This window comes from Danio rerio, chromosome 20 (genome assembly GCF_052040795.2).
Source record: "Danio rerio strain M-AB ecotype USA chromosome 20, GRCz13ab, whole genome shotgun sequence".
NCBI classification, from domain to species: Eukaryota; Metazoa; Chordata; class Actinopteri; order Cypriniformes; family Danionidae; genus Danio; species Danio rerio.
In genome coordinates, this window is record NC_141040.1 from 48,450,096 (window position 1) to 48,477,678 (window position 27,583).

Consider the following 27,583-nt stretch of genomic DNA (forward strand, 5'->3'; position numbering starts at 1 on the left):
GTAAGACTTTGTTTCTTGACCACAGAGAGCGCCTCTTTAAAGAAAATTGCCACTACATGGCCAATCCGCCCCTGCATGCCATAGACCGGAACAGTGCGGAGGTTGACTTTATTTTAAGAAAGATCTTCAAAGATGCCTTTTTAAGTTGTAAAGAAATCTGTGTTTTTTAACTTAGTGATATTAAGTCAACTATTTATTATTTAGCGAGACATGCATGTTTACTGCTCCAAAATATTATAAATGTTTCTTAAAATAAAATATATTGTGTTCAATGGGGAACAGTTGTAATCAAGATACAGTGAAACCAAAATATTTTATCCAAGGTTATCATACCATCACAATCTTATATAGAAGATGATCAAGCCAGTTCTGCTAACGGATGAACCAACTAATAACTTCCTGATCTCATTCAGACAATCCAGAACGATGACATTAAATCAAGCAGGAGATTACGTCACTGCTACATTCTGACTTTAAATATTATTAGCAGCGATGTACAGAGAAATAGCGAAGATCCATGGAAACCAGTCTATTTTTATACAATAATGGGTTATTGCAGACAAGATGAGTTACGTTCATAGGTGTAAATTAAAATTCCCAGGCAATTAACTATGTAGCAGGTGCTGAAAGCCACTACGCAATTTGGGTTAATGAATCTCTTGTATAAGATTGATGCACTAAACAGACCTCTGCATACCAATACAGTCTGCACATGCTCTAATAGATGCACTTCTCTTCTTGACGTACAATCTCTGTCACCAGCTCTTTAGCATCAGTTTTTATCAGCACAGATATAAATTAGGACTATTATGCTCTTTTCAACATAAAAGATTCTCCATAGCACAAATCACAAAATGGGCCTCCGTAAACTCTGGATAAAATGTATTTTTTGTTCTACACAAAGTATAAACTATTTACAAAAAAAAAGCCACAATGGGCCTCTGTAAACTCTATATGTAGCTTTTAAAGCAATTAATTGCCAGTTGTGTGTCTTGCTTAAACATTGTTTAATACACACAGAATGCACAGAATGTACAGCAATACACAATACATTGCCTTCATCCGGTGGAGGAGGGGGGGGGGGTTAAGTAAAAAAGTAAAGAATAAGGCTCATTCTCTTACTATAAATGGTCTGTTTAACTGTTTTCTCACCAGTGAAGTGCTCAGTTTTTCCAGTTACAAAGTCCACCATGTAAATAGCAAATGGACTGAAACTGACTGAAAGGAAATGTGGAGATGAGACTCTGATTGGTTTATTCTCAAAACACACCCATAACTCATTAAGAGAAGAGCTCAACCCTGTAAGACTTTGCGCCACGGGGCAGAGCGGGTTTTTCCGTCCTTAAAATAGTAAAAGTTCATTTGGACAAGCCCTTAATGCTTTTGCGCTCTGCGCTTTGGACTTTGCGCCTAGATCGTCAAAATAGAGCCCTATGACTTTAAGTGATTTAAGATAAAATCATTTAATAGACTTCAATTAACTTAAAATAATTTTGTTAAGTAAATGAACTACATTGTTAAGTCTTCTACTACTACTAACTTAAGGCCCAATCCCAATTCAAATTTTTCTTTCTTCAGGAAATCACAGATCGCAAAAATATCATGTTATTATAACGAAATATTGTGGCAATAAGATCCTAACTGCACTGTGTATTTACACCGTGGCCATATTCATCTAAACACATGAAAACAACTTCATACCAGACACAATAAAAAGCACATTCCCATTAGACTTTCCTGAAAAGGTATTCGAGTGGCACATGTGAACGTATGTTGCGGGACTACTATACTGGAGTTATAATTATGGATTATAGAAAGCAAAATTTTGCACTTTTTTATTGTTTTTTTTTTAAGCATGACCCTAAAACACAAACAACCTTATGAATGTATTAAAACATACGCTTGTTTGTTGTAAAAAGTGGAATAATGCCAAAACAATACTAAATTTTTGCATCTCCAGACTCGTGTATGCAGCCATGTTGTCATTGCAGCCGGTGTATGTGAGAAAATTTTCGTATCCCTTTGATTTCTAGTGAGGTCCTGGAAAATCTCTATTTCAAAGGCTATCCAGCTCTTACCCTTAGCTCTATGCCTTAAAGCTAAAGACAACTGGCTACGCATAAACCCCTTCACATAAATGCACAAAAAGAGGGGTACCGATAAGGGCTAAATTTTTGTCTTAGTTCTGGCAAGCATGCACTCAAAGTGTTTGCTTTTTAATTTACCTCGAATTTGTAAAGAGCTGGGTAAATTTTTTTTTTTTTTTGTGCACGGAATAGAATAAATTACTAAAAGATTTACAAACGGATAAAACTGTGTCTTTTGGTGAATTAAGGCATTATAAAGAGAGTGGTATTGGAAGCATGTGATTGTTTTTGTTGAGAGAATTGATGAAATGTTATGAGGTGTTCCTGTATTTAGTAATTGTTTTACTGTATGGCTGTTACCTTGGTCAGGTCTCTCCTGTAAAAGAGATTTTAATACTCAATGAGACTTCCTTGTTAAATAAATAAAATAGAGTCAACTTAGTTTGTTATAATTGGTTTACTCACTTTTTACACTAAAGTAACTAATCACTTTTTATAGTCTTTTGTACTATTGTTTAAATATTTGGAGAAAAGATTACATTCATTCATTTTTCATTCAGCTTAGTCTCTATTTCAGAGGTCGCCACAGTGGAATGATTTGCCAACTATTCCAGCATACTGCAAACCAGTACTGGGAATCGTCCATACACACTCACTCACACATACATTCATACACTATGGCCAGTTTAGTTTATCCAATTCACCTATAGCGCATGTCTTTGAACTGTGAGAGAATCCAGAGCACATGTTAACATGGGGAGAACATGCAAACTCCACACAGTAGTGCCAACTGGTCCAGCTGGGACACAAATCAGTGACCTTCTTGCTGTAAGGAACAGTGCTAACCACTGAGCCGCCCAAAAGATAACACAGTAATATTTATAATATATATTTAGAACATTTATAGTATAATACCTCCAGTTCCCATGGGGAAAAACATCATACCAAGATAAAAAAATAAAAGTGCATTAGATCATTTGGAGCTAAAAAAATGTTATTTTATCTCATTTGAAGGTCAAAAGAATAAGGTCACTAAATGCGCTCCTGCTATGCCCTCAGGAAGGCTGAGTCACAATACATATCAACACAATACATGCATTATGACTTTAAATGTCTACATCTATAGCCAAGTGAAACTGTGGTATTTACTGTACAAGAGTTAGCTAAGAGTTCAACCTCTGCACAGTTTTGCTTAAAAGAAACTATAGAATTATTATAATTACACAAAAAATTATAGTGTGACCATAATTATTATAATAAAATGATATAGTGTGATTATTTTGTACTATTAGAAGCTATGTTATAACATGACTGTTGCCACACAACTGTGCTTAAACCTTATACAAGTGATTTTTGCATAATAAGTCCCCTTTAATACAACAGTAAATAAATTCTGGAACATTTTTGATTGGACACATTAGCTATGTTTCCATCCACCTATTTTTATGTGAATTTTGTATATGTGCATAAAAAAATGGTTGATAGAAAAGCCAAGACGTGCATAAATTTAGAAAATGCACATGAAAAACATATGCGCTTAACTGAGATAAACTTTTTATTCGTTAAGAAAAGATGTGCATAAACTATGATGGAAACACTTTTACCGAACAAATTCCAGTATGCACATTTCACAAGTCATGTGATTTTGCTATAAGAGATCATGTGATGATAAAAATGTGTGTGAATGGATAAACCAGCAGGCTGAGCACATTGTAAAACTTTGTTTTGGTCATGCCTTAACAATTTCAGTATTAGTGTTATTATATTATTAATCATCTCCAAAACTGTCAAGAGTGTCTGTGCTACATGTCAAACGCCTTCAAATGCCACCACACATTCATTATGTGTCGGCATCATCTTCTAAGACACAATAGGGATGGGTATCGTTAATGTTTTAATGATATTACTACGCTTATCGATACCACTTATCGGTACGGTACTTTAACGGCCCTCTTATCAATACTTTTTGTAGTGCTTTTTTGTGGAAAAAACAACAAACAAATTGCACAGAATTAAAAACACTTAATTTTATTATTAAGCTAATGTGAAATGAAACAAAACGAATAATAGTAAAACAAAACAAACAAAAAATTTCTGTAAAATAATGTATAATAGTTTGAAGGAAAATGACTTTAACCATTCTTCTGGAGAAAAATCAACATGTCTGCCTTTTCTGGGAGAAGTCAGGGTCTTTCTTGGTTTCTCGTGCTCCCTGCAGTTGAAAATACACTCTTTGAGTTGCAAAATTAGGTTAAATGAGATAATATTTATGATTTTTCATTAACGCATTTATATAAATGAGTTAACAGTGTTTTTAATACAATTTTGGAGCATCTTGCGATGTGAAGATTTTTTATAATCTCTTAATTAGCATATTTTATTATTAGGCTATTGATAGGCTATATTTTTAAATACAGGTGATATAATAGCATTTTTAATGTTTAAGATTTATCTAGGCTACTGTAGAAATGCTGTTTTAATTGTAACCGAATGTGTGTTTATTTAACTATAATAAAATACTAATTTAGGTTATTGACAGCTGGCATAACAATGTGGATGATGTAACATTACCGTTAGTTGCCAAGCAGTCACATACTTTTCAATACTTTTCATTGCAGTTAAAGCACTTTTTAAAGATACTTTCAGTTGGCCAGATTGCTTGTGTTCTCGCTTAAACAAGAAAACTCGCTTAAACAAGAAAACAACTTGTTGCATTTGTTGCAATGGGCATTGTTGCTGTCCACTCGGGAAATACAATTTGGTTTACTCCGTAAGCTTATGAGCTGTGTGCGCATGTGTCGCGAGCTACCTGTGCGCTTAGCGCGAGCTTCCTCTGAGTGAACACACATAGCCGAGAACTGTGAAGGCTTTTATACTTGACGCGCCGGAAACACAAGGATTTCTCATGCGAGATTGTCAACTGTGCAGATAAATATCAAACATGCCAATTTAGAAAAGGTTGGTCAGTTAAATTAAGCTACTGTAAGTAATGTTTATTCAGCAAGAATTCGCCAGTACCGATAGCATAACTGTTAACTTCAGAGCTTAGATACTTCGGTCTTTTATAAATGTAGCACTGATAGCGTTAAAGTACCGAGTTTTGGTACCCATCCTTAAGCCCCATTCACACGGGGCACCAGCGCCAATGCTTCCCATTCACTTTGAATGGGTGACGTCAGGCGTTGCCGAACTGCATTGTGGATCCGTCGGCGCCTCTTCAGAAGTTGGGACTTGCTCAACTTTAAGCGGCGACGGAAGCATCAGCCAATCAGATCGCTGTATGCAAATACACCAGCTCAGACTGTGGCCTATTGCTGACTCATTTTATTGGCTAACGCTGCTATGACGATTGCATCAGCCCCAACTTCAGACACACCCTCTGTCAAGCGTTGGCGCTGAAGTCCTGTGTGAATGGGGCGTAAGCCGCAAGTAATTTATTAAATAAAAAAAAGATTCACACAGCTTCTTCTACCGCAGCCGATTTTGTTGATCATTGGCGCCGGTTAATCAGGAAGTGGCAAATTTTTTCTCTTTGACTCATTGGATGGAAGCGCTGCTTTATTTGCACAACTTTTATGCGATATTCCAGTTTTGCTCAATAAAGTTAATTTGCATTTTTGGAAAGAAGCATAGCGATTGACTACCTTTAGATCATAACTAGGAATTTTACAGATTTTTTGCCAGGTTTTAGGTTTTAGTTATGATACTCCTAAAATCATTCCGCATAAATTCGCAGATTTTTACTACACTTCTGTGCAGAAATAGCAAAAAATGTCCACAGATTATGTCTGGCCCTAAACATAACACACAAAACTGCCTCATTATAGGGTCTAGTTACTGGAACACTGTTGGTTCCGTTCCTCAATTCAGGAAAAGTAATTGAAAGCCAGTAATTGAAAAATCCAAAGATCACATCAGCTTCTGAGACCATTTATAATACCAATCATTCATTTCACACTTCTGTGACTGTAATGCTCGGCATTAAGTACAAGATCACACTAACGGATAAGATCAACAATATTGGGCAGTTTCATTATAGCTTAAATTCAGCATCTCATCTGTGAAAAGGAAAATCTAACATCTATGAATTCATTTAGTATACTTGCCCATTGCTTGGTTTTATTTTATGTGTGGATAATTGGTTGTATTAAAAAAAAACTGTCAGAAACATAAATCTGCAGCCACAGTTTGATATGATGTGTTAAACAGTGAATTATTATAATTTCTCTCCATTTATGCAGGGAATTGACTATCCTCATAAAAAGTTCTATTAAAAACTATTTTTAAAAGCACAGTGCTGCTTGTAACGCTAACCAAGGACTTAAAGGTGCAGTAGGTGATCTGCCAAAATGCTAAACGGTTGGCATAAAGAAGTTTCAAATATAATCCCTCCCCTGCCATCCCTCCTGAAATCACAAACACGCTCAAATATACATTTGCTGACAGACAATTTGGGCTACCTATCAGAATTATCAGCAACAATATTTAATTGGATGAACATTTTATTGTCTTATGCCTTACCCAGAAGGTGTTAAAAAACATTTAGATCATTTACTTTAATCATTCCTAATGGAATGTGAAGAGACTTTTTAACCAGCACCACAAAAAATGTTTCTGAAGACAATTACCTACTGCACCTTTAATGTTCATTAATAGTGTTGTATTAGCACCACCTACAGGCAGGCAGAAAGTTAATCAGAGTAATTATTCTGTCTATTATTTTTGTTTTCATGCAGCTCTGTTTTATGTAACATCATTTGTGATTCTGGTCTGTGACTAAATTGTTCTGAATTGAGATTTATACATTGCCTGAAAGCTGAATAAATAAGCTTTCCATTGTGACATACAACTGTTTTAAAATCTAGAATCTGAGAGTTCAAAATACTGTGAAAATTCTGTGGAAAGTTGTCTAAATTTGGCAGCACGGTGGCTCAGTGGTTGGCACTGTTGCCTCACAGCAAGAAGGTCGCTGGTTTGAGTCCTGACAGGGTCAGTTGGCATTTCTGTGTGGAGTTTGCATGTTCTTCCGTGTTTACGTGGGTTTCCTCAAGGTGCTCTGGTTTTCCCCACTCAATCAAAAGACATGCACTATAGGTTAATTGAATAACTAAATTGGCCATAGTGTGTGTGAATGTGAGTGTGTATGGATGTTTTCCAGTGATGGGTTACGACTGAAAGGGCATCCACTGTGTATAACAAATGCTGGATAAGTTGGTGGTTCATTCTGCAGTGGCAACCCTTGAAGAAAGCTTAAGCCTAAATAAAATGAAAAGTCATCTAAAGCAATTTACTAAATAAAAAACTGTGTTTAGATATATATTTACAGTAGTAAATGTCTTTATGAAACATTTAATAACATTCAAATGATTTTTCATATTGAAGAAAAATCTTTTTGACACATTAAATGTATTTTTGGTTATTGCTGAAATATACCCATGCGTCATAAGACTCTTTTTGTGGTCCAGTGTCAAATTTCACAAAACTACATTTAAAATCATTATGTTTGTACTTCATATTTTGAAATACAGTCCAACAAAAAAGGGTGGAAATTATACATTGACAAGGGTGGGGGTGGGGGTAGATGCCTCAGTGAACCAAAGTTATAATTATCCCCTAACTTATTAATCAAACTTTTGTTTTCAGTGTTTTGAGATATTTTTAGTGGTTCTCAATGACATTTATGATATTAAATAAACAATAACAGGTTTGCATTTCTGCACCTATAAATGGACGACCATGAAAGACTGCACATATATTTTATTGTGTAACTTCCATGTGCGAGCAAGTGTATATTGAATTACAAACTATGCATCTAGTTTAACTGATGAGCTGGATAGTTTATCTAGTTGGGCTGGACGAGATTGCAAAAAAATATATAACGATATCATGTTTCAGATTTCATTCGGTATCAATAGTTATTAAATATTTTTAACAATCCATTTAAGAATATTAGGCTGTTTTTTAATTTTATTTAACCATTTTATATTAATTTACCAACATTACTAGGGCAAACAGCTTTAATAGTCAAACAAAATAAACAAAAATATTTTGTTTCTTATGTCTTATAAAATAAACAAGTTTAAGAGTTTCTTTAACACTTATGATAAATAAAAAAAAGTGTGCAATGATAAAGTGTTAACACTGAACAATCAAAGCAAACTTTAAGGTGTGAATAATAATAATAATACAGAAAACCTCAAAATCTGCAAACAAAACAAATTTAGTTACTGAAATGTGTATATTCCATACTAAGTGTGAAGCAGATGTGTGAAGCACTACCGGCATTCTGAAAAATTAAGATGTTTTTCCAACTAGGTGTACCTGGAAAATCCAAGAGCGCCATGTGTTCGTCATTCCTGTGCCTGCAAGTCACCTGCCTCTATTGGAAATTACAAACTTGCACCCTAAGCTTATTAGCACTGATTGCAAGGCACGCGCTCAGCAGCTACATTTTAATAAAACTATAGCATTTCATATTGAAACTTTATACCTCGCTTGTGCTTGTCCACACTTCTTTTTTCATTGTTATTGACAATGATGTTCGGTCAATAAATACCGATTTTAAAAAAAATCGCCCAGCCCAGAGTAAAATAAAATAAAATCAAACTGCAGATTGTTCAGCAAGCAATAAAAGCACCTTGCTTTACTCATATTTAATTATTTTTGTCTCTTGTTTGAACATAAAATTAAAAGATAAATCAAATACAACTCTAGCCTATGTAGGCATGGGCCAGTAAAAGATTCTGACGGTACAACGCAATCTCACGCCAATTCGTAACTTTTTGATTTAGTGGCTAATTCATATGAATTTGTACGATCTAAGTCGTACAATTAAGTACAATTTGCTCATTACCCATTGAAGGTTGGGGTTAGGGGCGGTGTTGGGGGCCACGCCTCCTTTTTAAAATCTTAAATTTTTGTACGAATTCGTATGAATTAGCCACTAAACTGACAAAACGTATAATACTTACGTGTCCTCGTGAGATCAGGCTGGACGGTATGATAACCATGGATAGAAATATCACGGTTTCACGGTCTCATGATATTGTGATTACTTCTCTAAAATACATTCTTTATAAATGTCTGGGTAAAACAAAAAACAAAAAAAATCCCCTTTAAAAACAGTATACTTTACATTTTAAAAGATTTGGAACAGAAAACATATCAAACTAAATAATTCAAATCAAACATTGACTTCTGCCGTTTTCAAAATCACAGATTTCATTACTATTTAAATGGCGTCTTTGGATATTTTTTCTGCTGAAGTTACTGTTGTCTAAAAAAAAAAAAAAAAAAAAGTGTAAATAAAAAAAATCATATATATATACCTTTGGAACAGTATTACAGTAAATTTTGGCGGTTTTAAAACCTTGACTTCCAAACCGCGGTATACCTTGTTATCATCCCATGCCTAAGCCCATGTGCTTAAAAATCAGCAATGAAAAAGCAACACTGGTGCTTCATTATTTTTTACAGCATGTAAACCTTGTTCATCGGAGTTTCCTTCTTTGGGTGAATACAAATGAATCTATTTGAAAAATGCACACATTGACCTCCATAGTCATTTCTTTTTCCTACTGTGGAAAAAGTGGATGAGTCCCAGCAACCAGCATTCTTCAAAACACATTCTCTTGTGTTCAACAGAAGAAAGAAACTCAGAAAGGTTTAAAACCACATGAGGGTGAGTTAATGAGGATGTCATGTTTGTGTGAACTATCCCTTTGAAACAGACACACTAAAGGCATCTTAATGGATAGGATGTGACATAAACAGCGGACTTCAGAATGCCTCGGCCAATTGTACTGAAAGCAGCTTTTTTCATCTTTCGGCCAGTGCGTGCGGAGCAAAAGGACAGAGCAATGCATCCTGAAAATGCCCACCTGATGTGCTCAGGAAAATCTGACTTCACGCTCCACTGAGCTGTACAAAGGAAATCACTGAGCTGATCAACGTCTTTGTAACACTCTCAGAAATGGCTCATTTTAATGTGTTTACCATTGGATCCATGCAAAAATTCCCTAAGAATGCCATCGTGAAATATCTGACAGCGATTAATGAACGTCTCTCATGTCTGTATAATTCCTGATAACACAAGAAAACGTGCCGTGCTTTAGAATTGGCGTTAAATCTTATCACTATAGCATCGTTATGCAAACAGTTTACCTGCTCCGTTCACTGTTAAACAACAGGGTAAAAGCTTTTCTGCTAGGCACACAATGCAGGCACTTTGACTGATTAGAGCGAGATTAAACAGAGGTTATGAAGCATTATTGTTAGTTTGATTAATTACTTTTTAGCACCTCAAAATGGAGACAGTTCGTAAGAGCAGATGGCAAAATAATGGCTGTAATTAATTTTTCTAATTAGCAGCCGTCTGTTTTCAATGCTGTGAAGACAGTAAGAGTACTGCATTAGATGCTTATGTCAGAGTGCATTTGTTTTAAAGGTTTAAAAGAATACCTGTGAGGCTTTTCTGTTTTGACCTGTCTGTCTTTATACCTCGATTTCTGAAAGTGACATGAATAGATGTTGTCACCGACTTGACATTAAAGGGATAGTTCTCTCCCCAAAAATTTAATTTACTTACCATTTACTCGCCCTCAAGTGGTTGCAAACCTTTTAGGAGATTGGTCTGTTGAACAAAGAAGGAAGACGTTTTCGAAAACTGATGGAAACTTATTGACATCCATAATAGGAAAAAAAAAAAACTTCTAACATTCATTTTCTTTTTGTTCCCTTTATTAATCAGGGGTAGCCACAGCGGAATGAACCGCCAACTTATCCAGCATATGTTTTAAGCAGCGGACACCCTTCCAGATGCAACACAACACCAGGAAACACTCATACACTCTTACATTCACACACATACACTATGGCCAATTCAGCTTATTCAATTCAGTTATAGCACAAGTCTTTGGACTGTAGAGGAAAACAGACACAGAAATGTCAACTGACCCTACTGTAAGGCCATCGCACTACCCACTACGCGACCGTTCTTCACTCTTGTTAATCAGGGGTCACCACAGCGGAATGAACCGCCAACTATTCCACCATATGTTTTATGCCCTTCCGACCGCAAACCAGAACAGTGAAACAACCATACACCCATACTACAGCTAAATTTAGTTTCCTTAATTCACCCATATTTTTGGGCAAACCCACAGCAACATGAGGAGAACATGCAAACTCCATACAGAAATGCTAATTGGCTCAGCTGGAACTCAAACCAGCGACCTTCTTGCTGTGAAGGAAAAGTGCTAAACACTGAGCCACCGTGCCACCTATATTGTGAACATATTTTCTAAAACATAAACATCACATTACATACAGTACAGTACTTGAGTATAGGGTACACATACAGTACTGTCCTATCAAGTATTGTGAAAAGGCAAAGCTGGCCACCTTAAAAATTGTGTGTAAACAATTTAGCTGACAAAGTCTATGGTTAAAGCACCACCCAACGGTCAAAAGCTACAGGCGCATTTTGCCGATATTTCTGTCGCAAACGCGGTGGCTAGCGTGGTGTTGAGGAAACACATTGAACTGTTACCATCTGAAATTTTGAAGGATGTAACTTTTTCCCCTAATGCTGAATTCAGACTGCACAAGTTTAGCCCTGACTTTGACTCCCTGATAGGTTTGAGAAATGTTTTTTTGACAAATGCCTGAAATCACAGGCAAATGTGCTCGTTCACATGGGCAACAATCACACAGTGTGAACTACCAAAGAAGCGATCTGAGAGAATTGCAGATAAGTCACCCACACTCGTCAGATATTTGGCATGCTAAATATCTGGAGCTGTCGGCGATTCAAAATCCTGCCGTGTGAAATGAGTTCTGTTTGAAAATAGCGTCAGTGATTACCCCTCAGCCAATGAGAGAGCAGCATACACTAGTATGTGTATCTGCAGGCCAGCAGGAGGTTGGGGAGAAGTTCAAAGTGCTTCTTTTCTGTCTATTTATACCCAAGAAATGTAGGAAAACTAGTGGAAATTTGGCAGCAGCACCCGTTTTCGGACACGTCATCTGAGCAATACCACAACTGGGTCAAAAAAGAAAACAGTTAAAGAGAAGGTGCTAAATCGCTTCAAAACCCAGATGAGCAAGAGAAGTTCATTTTCTATCCCACTAAATGTTTCTTCCCCATTATGTAGTTTAGTTAATATAGGCTACTATGTGATGTTGCATTGATTTCACTTCTCACGTGTGTTTGGTTGAGAGACCAAGTTTGCAGACAGAGACAAAGTTGTCTGCAATATTTCCTATTCAGGGCTCGAAATTAACTTTTTTACTTGGTAGCACCGGTGCTCCCAACTTTAAATATTTAGGGGCACCAGAAAAAATTTAGGAACACTCACCAAAAATGAATGAGCACCGCTGCAAATTGTATATTAAGGGATTTATTGTATTTGAAAACAACAGCAATTAGGAGTAACAAAAAACAGAAACAACCATCTAGCTAATGCTGTGATGACTTAATATTTGTGCAATAATTTCAAAATGAATGTCTAATAATTATAAAATATTAATGACGACGACGATGTCGATAACACTAACAATGAATTACATTTCTCATGATCATTCTGCCTTGAATGAGAGTTATCTGCTATAAAAGTCGTATATTTATGGTTTGCATCAAACAAAAATTAAGCATTGCAGTAAGAAATATTTTTTTGCACATTTGTTTTATATGCATGTCAGTTTAATAAATAATATTCCTGCTACAAAACAAACTAAAGATTATAATAAATAATTCAATTTAAGGCTGAAAGCTGCAAAGCAGTCATCAGTAATTAAATATAAAAAAAGAAAGTACAGACAAAAGAAAGAAAGAAAAGTCTCACTTTTAAAAGTTTTGGTTTCGGTTTGTGTCATTTAAATGCTCAGTTTCGGCATGAGCTGATTTACATTTTTTTGTGTTTGTGGAAAGCAGGCGAGTCAGCCGACCCAATATATGATCAGGCAACGCAAGATTTTCCAGATGACCACCGGTGCAATACCGCTCTTTGTTATAAGCCGCATCAGTTTAAGTTAGATTTTACATTAACGGACATTTGCGCTGAACACGCAGTGAATGCAACACATCGAAATGCTGGGTACTTTTCACTCTTCAGTCATTTGCATTTCCTGTGGTCACAATAGCTCCCTGTCATCTGACCGATTCAGCACGTTTTTAGAGAGAGAAAAAAAGGTTGCACTACAACCATTATATGCTGTCGCAGAAATGCTCCCAAATATATTATGAGGTCACATAAATTAAATTTCGGGTGCATATGCGACCAAAATGGTCGCAATTTCTAGCCCTGCTATTATAAAGTCATTAAGTGTCCATCCATCCATCTTGCAGTGTAAACACAGCAGTCACAGAACACTACCCCAGTTAGTCATGCAGTGTAAAAACATCTGTGACGCCACTACTTTGAAAATCGTGCAACATGAACTCAGAATCTTTTATATATACATATACATTTTTAAGAAATTAAGTCAAATATTTACAATAAGGTTATATAAATTGCTAATATCTGATGATTATTCAAAATGTTGCACATATTCCAGTCATTGAAAATGCTTGTGCTTTATCTTCTGGGAACTTTGAATGATTAAAGGATGTCTTGACATTTTTTGAGATTTAAACACCTGTCCAATTCAGAAATATCATTCACAGAAACTAATTTGCGGAAAAGTCTTGTACAGAACTGACTGTATGACTTATATTCTCCTTAGTCATCCACAATCCTTTATGCTTTAAGTGGACAGTCAAAGTGAATTATTTAAAGTGGTCTCATTTTATTATGCAAAACAAGTTCAAGTTTCTGATCTAAAAGCCTGATAAAAAAGATACTTTACTAAAACTAAGCAGCAGCAAAAAGAAAAAAAAAAAGTTCAGAACATCTGAGCAACATCAGCATAATATGTCTAGTTCTAGTTGGCATGCACTAAATTCCAGGGGTTTCATTACCACGAAGTAAAATGGGCGTGGCTCGGTCGGTGTTTGGGAAACGCCCCCTTAAAAAAAACCCAATACTGAGAGGTCACCGATCATGCGCAGTACAGGTTCTTTTTTAGCGCGATCATTTCAAACAGGATGATTATGGATAAAGAACCTACCGCGGTGGATAACGAGGGAAAAAAGCAATCATACAGGTTATTTTTTTGTTTTTATAATGTTATATTTTAAAGATTTCATTAGCAAAAACAGCTGACCTCGTTTTACTCCGTTTTACTGTCTCTGGGCTTTTGTACTTCCATTTTAAACGAAATAATAATGGTTGTGGTAAGATTAACCGTGTTTTTGTAGTTTAAAATATGGTATTCAGTCATGTTTTAACAAATAAATACCACATTTTCTGTAATAAATCGTGGTTAATTTTTCTTTCTCGATCTTAGTTAACTAACATAGCTCATATTTATTTTCTATTTTTATTTACAGTCATCATACACAAAACAACTGAGATCAGGACAGGTATCTGATGTTAACTAATATAAAAGTGATCATACATGAAACCCCTGGGATCAGGACAGGTATCTGATGTTAACTAATATAAAAGTGATCATACATGAAACCCCTGGGATCAGGACAGGTATCTGATGTTAACTAATATAAAAGTGATCATACATGAACCCCTGGGATCAGGACAGGTATCTGATGTTAACTAATATAAAAGTGATCATACATGAAACCACTGGGATCAGGACAGGTATCTGATGTTAACTAATATAAAAGTGATCATACATGAAACCCCTGAGATCAGGACAGGTATCTGATGTTAACTAATATAAAAGTGATCATACATGAAACCCCTGAGATCAGGACAGGTATCTGATGTTAACTAATATAAAAGTGATCATACATGAAACCCCTGAGATCAGGACAGGTATTTGATGTTAATATATATAAAAGTGATCATACATGAAACCCCCGGGGTTTAGGACAGGTATCTGATGTTAATGTATATAAAATTGATCATACATGAAACACCTGAGATCAGGACAGGTATCTGATGTTAATGTATATAATATAAAAGTGATCATACATGAAACACCTGAGATCAGGACAGGTATCTGATGTTACTGTATATAAAAGTGATCATACATGAAACACCTGGGATCAGGACAGGTATCTGATGTTAATGTATATAATATAAAAGTGATCATACATGAAACACCTGGGATCAGGACAGGTATCTGATTTTACTGTATATAATATAAAAGTGATCATACATGAAACACCTGAGATCAGGACAGGTATCTGATGTTACTGTATATAAAAGTGATCATACATGAAACACCTGAGATCAGGACAGGTATCTGATGTTACTGTATATAAAAGTGATCATACATGAAACACCTGAGATCAGGACAGGTATCTGATGTTAATGTATATAATATAAAAGTGATCATACATGAAACACCTGAGATCAGGACAGGTATCTGATGTTACTGTATATAAAAGTAATCATACATGAAACACCTGGGATCAGGACAGGTATCTGATGTTACTGTATATAAAAGTAATCATACATGAAACACCTGGGATCAGGACATGTATCTGATGTTAATGTATATAAAAGTGATCATACATGAAACACCTGGGATCAGGACAGGTATCTGATGTTAACTAATATAAAAGTAATTATACATGAAACCCCTGAGATCAGGACAGGTATCCGATGTTACTGTATATATAAGTGATCATACATGAAACCCCTGGCATCAGGACAGGTATCTGATGCTACTGTATATGATATATAAAGTATTTGACACAAAAGCCGTGGGATTGGGACAGGTATCTTAAGTTATAACAGTACTAGTGTAACCTGAGAGGTATCTTAAGTTAATTTGTTTAATATAACATAGACTGACTTCACATGAAACACCTGCGATCAGGACAGCTATTTTGTACTGCATATAAAAGGCATTGGACACGAAACCCCTGCGAATACGTACAGGTATCTGAATCAAACGGCTGTTTTCACAATCTGCGCATGATCCGTGACCTATGCAAATTCACAGATAGGCCACGCCCACTCGATGACGTGGAAGCGGTTACGCTGTACTGAAACCCCTGGAAAAAAGTGGCTGCCAGTTCTAGTTCATGTGACCAACAGCCAATGGATAATTCACTCAAAATAAGAACAAAATGTACTCAATATTTATAGTTCTCCCTTAAGTTGTTCCAACCCTCTACGAGTTTCTTTAGACTGTTGAACAAACAGAGATACACTCACAGGCCACTTTATTAGGTACACCTTACTCTTTCCTTCAGCATACATTCAACATGTTTACGAAAATATTCCTCAAAAATTTGGGCCATACTGACATGATATGATCACGCAGGTACTTCAAATTTGTCGGCTGCACATCCATGGTGCGAATCTCATGTTCCAACAAATTATAAAGGTACTCTACTGAATAGAGTTCTGGTGAATGTTGAAGTCACTTGAGTACAGTGAACTCATGGTCATGTTCAAAAAACCAGTATGAGATGGTACTACTCAGCAGTTTCTGAAATACTTATACCAGCCCACCTGGCACCAACAACCTCCATGCCACGTTCAAAGTCTGATGCTCAGTTTGAACTGCAGCAGGTCGTCTTGACCATGTCTACATCCCTAAAAGCACCGAGTTGCTGCCATGTGATTGGCTCATATCTAATGTATCATGAGGTGAAGTGTAATGAGTGTACCTAATTAAGTGGCCAGTGAGTGTGTAATGAAGCAAACTGAAAACTTGTAAATTTTGACTTTCTCATCAGATAAACAAACACAATGGAAGTCAATGGTTTGTATTTTCTTGCTAAATTATTTTTTAACAGAAGAAAGAAACCCTTTATAAACTTTTCCTTTAAGAATGCAGGAAAAGTCACATTTTAACAGAAATTAAATGGCATTTAAGGTGGATCAAAGAAAATCACTGTTAAGCTTAAAAACAGTCTTTGTTTAAACAAAAAAAAGTTGCTTCACATTTTGATTCAAATCCAGACGATATTAAAAGGTTTGATCAAATATTCTTTCCACGTTTATATTAGACTGGATAACAAATAAAAACATCAAAAGCACTGAAAAGGTCAATGTTCAAATGCCTTCGAGAACAAAAAAAGTTTAATCATATGTTTGTGAGATTAAAATTCAATTCAATTAATCTTTATTTCTGTAACGTTTTTACACTGTAGATTGTGTAAAAACAGCTTAACATAGAAGTTCTAGTAAATTGAAACTGTCAGTCCAGTTTTCAGGGTGGTTCAGTTCAGTGTGGTTGATTTTCACTGCTATAATTCTAAATACGTAATATTTTTTTATAAAAAAATTTTGATACATTATAATGGCACCAATGCTCTTTGGTTTACTCTCTCTATAAAGCAGGTCGCACACCAGAGGCACCGCTCGGCAACGCGCTGTGCAGCACCACGGATTTTAGAATTCTAAACATAGGTTTCAATACACAAAACAGCGCCGCCCAGCCACGATTCAGGACGCAGTTCATATTTCAGCCACGCCATCTGATTAGTTTCATGTTAAATATCAAGCGAATGTGCGCGTCTGGTGTGTGATACTTTAATTCACACGGGGCTTTAATTCATACAGTCAGCAATGGGCCACTGTCTAGCAGGTGTATTTTCATACAGCAATCTGATTGGCTGACGCTTCCGTCGGTGCTTGAAAAGTTGAGCTAGTCCCAACTTCTGCAGCGAGCAACGACGAATCCACAATGCAGTTCAGCAACACCTGACGTCACCCATTCAAAGTGAATGGGATGCGTTGACGGCCCGTGTGAATGGGGCGTCACGCTACTCCAGCACTGCGAGGGGATTTACATTCAGACTAATGCAACAAGCAAAATCCTAAACGACTTCATGCTTTACTAAGTCACGTCTGTGTGGATTGTCAAGACATATTCCTTCATCAAGTCGATAAACTCGATCTCAAAATGTGTGAAGGACGTAAAAACCTGCCATGTGAAAATCCGTGCCGATCTTAGTTCGAACCGCGCTGATCTTTTGGTTTGAACACCAGCAGAGGTGAGCAGCTGACAGCTGTAGCAGTGAAAATGAAAATACCCGCCCCCATGACGTCATTTAGTGGACCTAGTTGAAAACCAGACAGATCAGGCGGCATAATACAGAAAGTGGTGCAAAGCGCATCAAATTATCGATATTTAAAAGGGGGGAAAAAGGAAAAATAGATTAAATATATTATTTTATATTAGACACACATCTGGTGCTTTTATTTGCTCCTGCTATACATCCACAACTTCACACATTGGGTTAAATTAGGCTTTACAGTTTCAATGTTCAGTCCTTTACTCCACTGTATCTTTTTAAGAAAAAGGCAGCAGCATTACAACCTGTCATTCAATCAGAAGACAAAGTCAAAACCGAGCTGACAGCCAATCTTTCCTAGGATCAGCAAAACTTGCAAAAAATACCTCTGTATTCCAGCAGCTGCAATATTTACACAAATATTTTTTTATTCAAATCTTCTGCAACAATATGTAACTCGTGAATTTGTTTTACATTTATTTACACCTTGTTGACCAATTTATGTATGGCATGGGCATTAGAAATACAATGTTCCTCAATCAGATGGGTTTTTCAAGTTACTTATAAAGAGAGTGCTACTTCAGTCATGTTATTGTAATGTTTTAAGTTGACTAGTTATACAATAAAAAAAAAAAAATCAAAATCGTGAATAGGTCAAACTTTATAAAAAAAATGATTTTTTTTTTTTAATATATCGCCCAGCCCTAGATGACACACACACAAAAACTGATCAACAAGCAAAAATATCCAAGAAAGGAGACCATGTTAATGTTCTGGCCTATCACAATAACAACCAGTGTAGAGAATCAAAGTAGAAGCAGTTTCATACTTATTTTAAAATAATCTAATTGAAAGAGTGCTTGTGCTGTCTTTTTAAAATAGAGGCCACTTGGTTTAATATTATGATCTAATTCAAAAACATTCCTAGCATTTCAGCTCTTGATATAATGTCTATGGAGAACCTTGGAGTACTGAAAAATCAATTTCATGATTTTACATGGACAGCTTTTATAATAGAGTTTGGAATAATATTGAATTAGGTTTTTATTTCTCCTCAAACACTGTGAAAGCAGCTGCTGTGAGCCAACTAATGTAAATCTAAATATTACACACTGCTAGTCTGCACGAGCAGATGCCTTCTCTCTCAAAACAACATGTCTTGAAAACATTTCCAAGAACACTGACGACCAAACAAAAGCATCAGTCAGATCCTTTGATTTCATATTGCCGCTGGCTGTTCAACCCAAGGTTTGCAAAATTGATCTTTTGAGGGGATTTTCATTCAGACACAGATGATATATAGAACATATCTTTTCAGATGGTGAATCATCATGATTGTCAAGTGACATTTAGATTTTTCTGTAGGGGTGTTTCAATGATTTGTTCAGTTTACTGAATCACTGAAGAGACAAAGAAAAAAAAAATAATGTCTATACTGCATAAACAAACAGCTATTCTATGCATTGAGACTATCACGATATTCCAGATAAAAATACTTTTAGACTCTAACTTTCACTGGGATCTTTGAAGTTTGCTAAATATGTATTCTATTATGTTCAACATTATATCATTAAACAACATTGCAGCAATTAATTTCTTTGAGGTTTGTTTGAGTCTTTTTCAAGAATAGCTGGTTAAATTTATATTTACTTTATATTATTGTGATAACTAACAAACGTATTTAAGCAATTCCAGCGTTATGGATGTGACATTTGAGGTAAAAACTCAATAAAATAAATTCACATAGAAAGTCTATGTTAGCTAACAATATATCGAATCATCCGTTTATATTTTCCAAAGCAACTGACCACAGAGTTATGGGAGAATAAAAAAAAAATCAATCTGTAAACATGTTTTGTACTTTAAATGAGGAAAATTAATAAAATGAACAAGGCCTTGTGGATGTGACCAAAAAAAAGTCTGCGAGTTTACAGTCTACAAGATACTTTGTAGAAATTCTGTGAATTAAATTGCAATCTAAAAAAATCATGCTCATCAAAAAAACAGGGGGTGCTCTTTATAAAACAAAAATTAGTGATTTGATTTCATTTGACATTTTTGAGGAAAGTTTCATAACGGATGTGACAGATGTCAACTAATATATTATTAAAATAACTAATATTATTACGTTTAACAATGTCTTCCAACAACATTGCAGCAATTGAAGAAATAGCTGGTTAAAATAACTTTATATTATTATGATAACTGTTAAATATATTAGAATATAATCTATCTATCTATCTATCTATCTATCTATCTATCTATCTATCTATATATATATATATATATATATATATATATATATATGTATATATGTATATATATATATATATATATATATATATATATATATATATATATATATATATATATATTATAGATAAAACTTATATATTTTTTAAATAACTCATATTATTGTTTAACAATGTCTTTTAAACTATATTGCAGCAATCTTTTTGAAGAAATAGCTGGTAAAAAATAACTAACCAAAGCAGTTTAAGGAACTTATCACATGGAGCTCTTTTTGTTTATTTCAGCAGCCCAACGTGCTCCATGAAAAGAGATAATAATAATAATATTAATAATAATAATAATAATAATAATAATAAAAGTAGTAGTAGTAGTAGTAGTAATTTAATAAATACAAATTAAAAATGCAGAAAATAAAACATCTTCGAAAAAAAATCATAAAACTTCAGTCAAAACCCCTTGTCAGCCAGCCGATGATATGAATAAATAAAAATATATAAAATGTACCTGATGATGATGATGATGATGATGATGATGATGATCTTGGTGGATTCGAAGAAAAATCCAGAATCAAGAATCCAAAGAGAAGCGAATCAAGTCTAAAAACCAAACAAAACATTCACACTTGGTTAAACAACACGAAATGTCGCGAATTATGTCTATAAGGGACAACTTAACTTACCTAATGATGATCTTGGTGGATCTGAAGAAAAACCCAGAATCCAAAAAGACGCGAATCATCGCAAATTAAGTGTAAACCCCTGACAAAACAATAACAGTTGTTAATATACGTTACTTTCGTTAGCAAACGAGTTTTAAGCGCTTAAGAGCATATCACAACTCGTAACAAAAGCTTTAAAAATCTTAATTTCTCCAAATTTACTTTTATAGTAACTGCGTAAGCCTATATCGTTTCTATGCACGTATATGTTACAAATATCATTTTGAACAGAGGTTTTGGGCTATTTTGTTACCCTCACGTTGCACTTATTTCAAATCCACCTGGCCTGCGTACAGCACGCGCATCAATGACGTAACCGCGCGCGGTCACGTTTTATGCGTAAGCTGAAATAAATGAAATAAACTAGATAAAATGGCTTTTTTATATATCTGCTAATGTTTCGAGATTAATTTATAAAATAATTATCTCAGTTTTAACTGAATTTAAAACACATTTAAATTATTTAAAATCCCTGCTAAAATAATAATAATAAAAATAGCTGTTTGCTGGTTTTAGCTGGTCGTCCAGGCTAGGCTTACCTGGTTATAGAGGGGTTTTGGCAATGCCTTCGCTCAGTTTTTACCAAACCTGTTCCTGGAGGGCCAGTGTCCTGCAGATTTTAGCTCCAACCCTAATCAACACAAACAAGCTAATCAAGGTCTTATAGGTATACTTGAAACACCCAGGCAGGTGTGTTTAGGTTGGAGCTAAATCCTGAAGGGACACCGGCCCTCAAAGACCAAGAATCGTGACCTCTGCTTTAGCTGGTCAAGAAGATGGGAGACAAGCTAGACTGACCAGCAAAAAAAAGCATGACCAGTAGGGGAGACTATCAGTTTGAACAAGCAAAGAACAGCTTAGTTTTAGCTTGTTTTTTTTAGCAGGGAACTACATTTATTCATTCATTCATTCATTTTCTTTTCTGCTTAGTCCCTTTATTAATCTGGGGTCACCACAGCGGAAAGAAACGCCAACTTATCCAGCATATGTTTTACGTAGCGGATGTCCTTCCAGCTGCAACCCATCACTGGGAAACATCCATACACACTCATTCACACACATACACTTCGAACAATTTAGCCTACCCAATTCGGGAACTCAAATATTTTATTATATATTTTAGCATTTGACCAGCTGCCATAAACATTTGGATCTCTGTAGCTGTCCTCTAAATGGTGAAGGATCTTTTAAGGTTACATCATAATTTAGAAGAAATGAAGACAACCATAAGAAACTAAATAACCGACAAAGACATACAAATGATGCACTCACAATACAATGAACAGGATGAAGTGCAGTTCTGGATTCAATTTACTTTCTACATCATCATCTGATAATAAGTAACCTCATTTACAGAATAGTTCATGTCAGATTTGATCCTTTAAATGCAGTAGGGCTTTGTAGCTGCATAAGCATACTAAGCTAGCTATTTCTGCATTGCATTTAATTTGTAAATCAAACGTCAGATATTGGAATGTGGATACAGTTGACAAATTAAAACTTTGTTTTAAAATAACAAATGCAAAATATATCATTTCATTTTCATTTTGCACCAACCACTGCACAAATGGAATACGATCGCCTTACAGCAAGAAGGTCACTAGCTGGTTCGAGTGCTGGTTGGGTCAGTGTGGAGTTTGCTTGTTCTCTCTGTGTTTGCATGGGTTTCCTCCAGGTGCTCCGGTTTCCTCCACAAGTCCAGAGACATGCAGTACAGCTGAATTGGGTAAGCTAAATTGGCTGTAGTGTATGCGTGTGAATTCAATAGTGTATGGGTGTTTCCCAGTGTTGGGTCGCTGCTTGAAGGGCATCCGCTGTGTATAGCATATGCTGGTTAAGTTGGTGGTTCATTCCACTGTGGCGACCCTTGATTAATAAAGGGACTAAGTTTAAAAGAAAATAAATGAATAAATCGTACATTCTGTGACTGTCACAGCGAATTCTGACAATCAAACAGCCTATAAATAATAAAAAATATAAACAGTAAAATATTTTAAAACTTTGAAGCCCTAAAAAAGTATAACCTACAAATATGTTACTCTGTTTCAAACTAGGAATATGCATGCATTTTGATTTAGATTTAGTACACTAAAACAAAATTATGTCTGCAAAGTCGTCCCCAACAATTTATATGTGTGAAATTTAAACAAACAAATTACATTTAGAAATGTTCATCTTGAATGTTTAAATTTTCAATGTTTACAACCACTTAATTTAAAAAGAAAAATTAGTGAATCTAATCTGTTGGGTTGTTGCTGGAAGGGCATCCGCTGCGTAAAACATATGCTGGGTAAGTTGGCGGTTCATTCCATTGTGGCAACACCCTGATTAATAATAGGACTAAGGTGAAAAAGAAAATGAATGAATGAATTGCACATATGGTCTTTGAAAATGCCAATTACAAAAAACAGAAATACATTGCCAACATATTGCATTGACATTTAGCTTATTACGTTTAAAACGTAACTTTGCTACTCACACGATGTTGCATGTTTTAATAATTATTTGTGATCACATGTTTTTTTTTTTCAAATTAAAATGTGTAAAATCCAAGCTTTGATTTCATGTGTATTTCACAAGCGCCACATGTTTTTTTTTTTCTTGTCTTTAAAAGTCTACGTCTTGCCATTTATTATATAAAAAAATGAATTGGGGTAAATGCAAACAGACTTTTAATTTTTAGTCAGCCAGCCCACGAGACACCATTACAAAATTTAAATTACCTCTTTTATGATCTGATTTCATTAAGAATTAGTGATCATAACTGACTGATTGATATACGATATAAAGTGGGTCTCAGACAAAAATCTCTGCAATCAATTCCATACCTTATAAAAATTCAGTTTTATTTTACCCCAGTTTTTCAATGAAGTTTCTGCACTAGCCTGCTGCTACTGACAGAGCTAGCATTTACACCAAGGGTCTTCAACTGTCAGCTCGGGGGTCTTTTCCAGCCCGCCCTCCTGCTCCCACTGGCCCGCAATTGTAGTCAAAAATATAACAAGACTCGGCCCGCCAAAACAGCAACTTGTGACAATCTACCGTCTAGCCACTTAGTAGACATTTAAAGTGCATTCGGATTACTTTCATTTTTCTGTGGCTGATTTAAACCTTAAAAAATATGCCTGTAAGTGCCCTATTTTTACTAAAGCTCTTTATTTGTAAATATTCAAGGGCGTTTGATTATTATCAGTTTTATACCACTTGTATTATGTTGTGCAAACACTTCTTCATGGCTTACACGTTATGCTGATTGTGTAACAAATATGACAGTTTTGCTAATATTCGATTCAAATGGTCTCATTTAATAGATTTTCCTCATATGCTTATTAAGATTTGCATAAAACTATGTACATTAGTGAAATTGTACTTTTCCCCTCTTTGTTGTAGTTTTACAAAAAGAAAGATATTGAGAAGAACAATTGCCATTACAGTTACCCAAACTGCCTTATGCTGTTCCTACGCTATTGGGACAATACAATTGGTTGGGACAGAATAATGATTATTATGCCTATTGGTTGTAGTATTTTCACAGCAGTTTAAACTCCCCCTTCAATATGTACAACAAGAAACAAAAAGCTAGAGTTTTAACTCTGTGGAAGAATGACTGAGTGTGTGTCTAAGGCTCGGCCATACACACAACAACCACAGATATTTGTCAGCAGCTGATGTGACATGATAAACGTGCTGATTTGCATTATGACTGGTGACAGGTAATGCTTGAAATATTAACGTCAATGTCTGTTGTCCTAAGATTGCTCAATTATGTCAGGTTTCCACTTTTTTTCTTGTGCTTGAATGTTAAAACGGCCCTCCTATGGATTGTCAGTCACTAAAATGGCCCCTTGCCAATTTTAGTTTGAGATCCCTGGTTTACACAATCTTTCATCTCGTTTTACGCTTGCTTAAGTCTATTTAACTGAATGTATATTAATTACATTACAACATCATTGCTGTAAAACAAGCCTCATAAAGTTGAAAATAGTCAGATAATTCAGTTTATCATTAGCTGTGGCTGTGCATATACCTCATTGTATTTATCAGAATTTGACTTTCCTTACCACTCATTTTCTCTCAGCCATTCTCTCCATCCTTGGCAATGCAGCGGTTCTGTTAACAGCAGCCTGGCGTCACAGCGTTCTCAAAGCTCCTGAACTCCTCACAGTCAATCTGGCTGTGACTGACATTGGCATGGCTCTCAGCATGTACCCACTTTCAATCGCTTCTGCTTTCAACCATGCGTGGATTGGTGGTGACCCGTCCTGTCTGTATTATGGCCTGATGGGTATGATTTTCAGCGTGGCCAGCATTATGACTCTTGCTGTCATGGGGTTGGTGAGATATCTTGTGACAGGAAACCCTCCAAAATCAGGTATGATATAAGTCAGATTCAAATGGCATCTCTGAGAAATATAAACATACTGTATTATCCGTTCAGAAATAAAGGTATAAGAGCTGTCACTGGACTGAGGTGGTACCTTCTCAAAAGATACATATTTGTGATCCAGGACCTGGGTTCCACAATTCCTTCGTGTTGTCCTAACATAAATTGTTTAAGTCAACGTAATTGTTTTCACAAATTCAATTCAATTCAATTCAGCCTTATTTGTATAGCGCTTTTACAATGTAAATTGTGTCAAAGCAGCTTCACATAAATGGTCATAGTAACTGGAACAGTGTAGTTCAGTTTTTAGTGTTTAAGTTCAGTTCAGTTTAGTTTAGCTCAGTTCAGTGTGATTTAATCATTACTGAGAGTTCAAACACTGAAGAGCAAATTCATCGATGCGTAGCTCTACCAATCCTGAACCATGCGAGCCAATGGCGACAGCGAAGAGGGAAAAAAAACTTCACCAGATGTGAGTGAAGAAAAAAAAACAGACTCAGTTGGGCACGACCATTTTAATTTCTCCGCTGGCCAAAAGTCTTGTGCAGAGCTTCAGTCACCGCGGTGGAGGCTGGAAGATTCAAGTTGATTGAACATAAAACAATTATGTTGCCCCCAAAAAACCTTAAGAATTGTGTTGTTTCAACAAGCAGCAAAAGTCATTTTTTGAGTGTACAGTTGAAGTCAGAATTATTAGCCCCCCTGAATTATTAGCCCCTCTGTTTATTTTCCCCCAATTTCTGTTTAACAGAGAGAAGTTTTTTTCAACTCATTTCTAAACATAATAGTTTTAGTAACTCCTTTCTAATAAAGGATTTATTTTATCTTTGCCATGATGACAGTAAACAATATTTTACTAAATATTTTTCAAGACACTTCTATACAGCTTAAAGTGACATTTAAAGGCTTAACTAGGTTAATTAGGTTAACTAGGCAGGTTAGGGTAATTAGGCAAGTTATTGTATAACAGTGGTTTGTTCTGTAGACTATCGAAAAACAATTTAGCTTAAAGGGGCTAATAGTTTTGTCCCTGAAATGGTGTTTAAAAAATTAAAAACTGCTTTTATTCTAGCCAAAATAAAACAAATAAGACTTTTTCGAGAAGAAAAAATATTATCAGATATACAGTAAAAAAATCCTTTCTCTGTTAAACATCATTTGGAAAATATTTTAAAAAGAAGAAAAAAATTTAAGGGGGCTAATAATTCTGACTTCAACTGTATATTTTTGCAATAGGCAAAAATCTGTATGACTCAAAATTAGCGTTTTTTTCTTTCATGTCAAAAAATCTTTGGGATATTAAATAAAGATGTTCCATGGATACTGTATATTTTGTAAATTTCCTACTGTAAAAACTTTTTTAATTGCTAAGAACTTAATTTAGACAACTTTAAAGACAATTTTCTCAGTATTTTGATTGTTTTGAGTCCAGATTTACACATGGTTGTCTCTTAGTTTATATTGTCCCTTTTAAACAACAACTATTTTAGCCACACATTGTAAGGATTATTTATTCAGCTTTCAGATAATGCACACATCTTAATTTCCAAATACTAGACACTTACAGTATGACTGCACTTTTAAATTACTATAAAATTCACAGTAACTTACTGGCAGTTTTGGTTGCCAGTCATTGTGTCAAAGCCGCTTTACAAGGATAAACAGAAAAATAAGTCTTATAACAACATTTCATTTTTGCCTGACATATTTAATATATTAGGTACACTTGACTTCCTCAATTATATAGAAGTAAATTATATAGAATATATTAAGTACACTTGTCCAACTAGGGGAATATTCAAGTAAAAATAAACTAGCCCTTTATTCATGGTTTTCTACACAATACATTTTAAGAAAACCATATAAGAAAATGAAATAGACAATAATCACAGTAAAATCAAAATAAATTGATGAAACATCAGTGTCCTTGAGTGTTTCTGTTGTTTAATCAAGACAGCGGAATTGGCAGGAGGCCACAAATTATAGCATTGTCACCATAAATGCCAGGAAGTGGCAGAATTTAAATGCTGCCATTATGTCCTATGCAATTATGTCAGATTTTCAACTATAAAGAAAATCAGGCGAAGATGCGGATGTCGCTG

At 35.2% G+C, this 27,583-nt stretch overlaps 2 protein-coding genes across 14 annotated transcripts in view; one reads left to right on the forward strand and one right to left on the reverse strand.

Annotated features, from left to right (window-relative positions):
• runx2b (RUNX family transcription factor 2b) overlaps nt 1–21,402 on the reverse strand; it is a 292,292-nt gene extending 270,890 nt beyond the window's left edge. For 5 of the 13 annotated variants that reach the window (XM_087296534.1, XM_087296524.1, XM_087296529.1 and 2 more), the window contains exons 1-3: nt 21,351–21,402; nt 21,059–21,137; nt 20,884–20,975 (exon numbers count right to left, since the gene is read on the reverse strand). The gene's annotated coding sequence lies outside the window, so the exon portion shown is untranslated. Of the gene's footprint in view, nt 1–20,883; nt 20,976–21,058 lie in introns of all 13 variants that reach the window. The other 8 variants (XM_087296535.1, XM_087296523.1, XM_087296528.1 and 5 more) reach the window with 3 other exon arrangements.
• opn8a (opsin 8, group member a) overlaps nt 1–27,583 on the forward strand; it is a 44,820-nt gene that overhangs the window by 12,101 nt on the left and 5,136 nt on the right. The window contains 1 exon segment of the mRNA NM_001316947.1: nt 25,176–25,469. Within this exon segment, the coding sequence (NP_001303876.1) occupies nt 25,176–25,469 (294 nt within the window).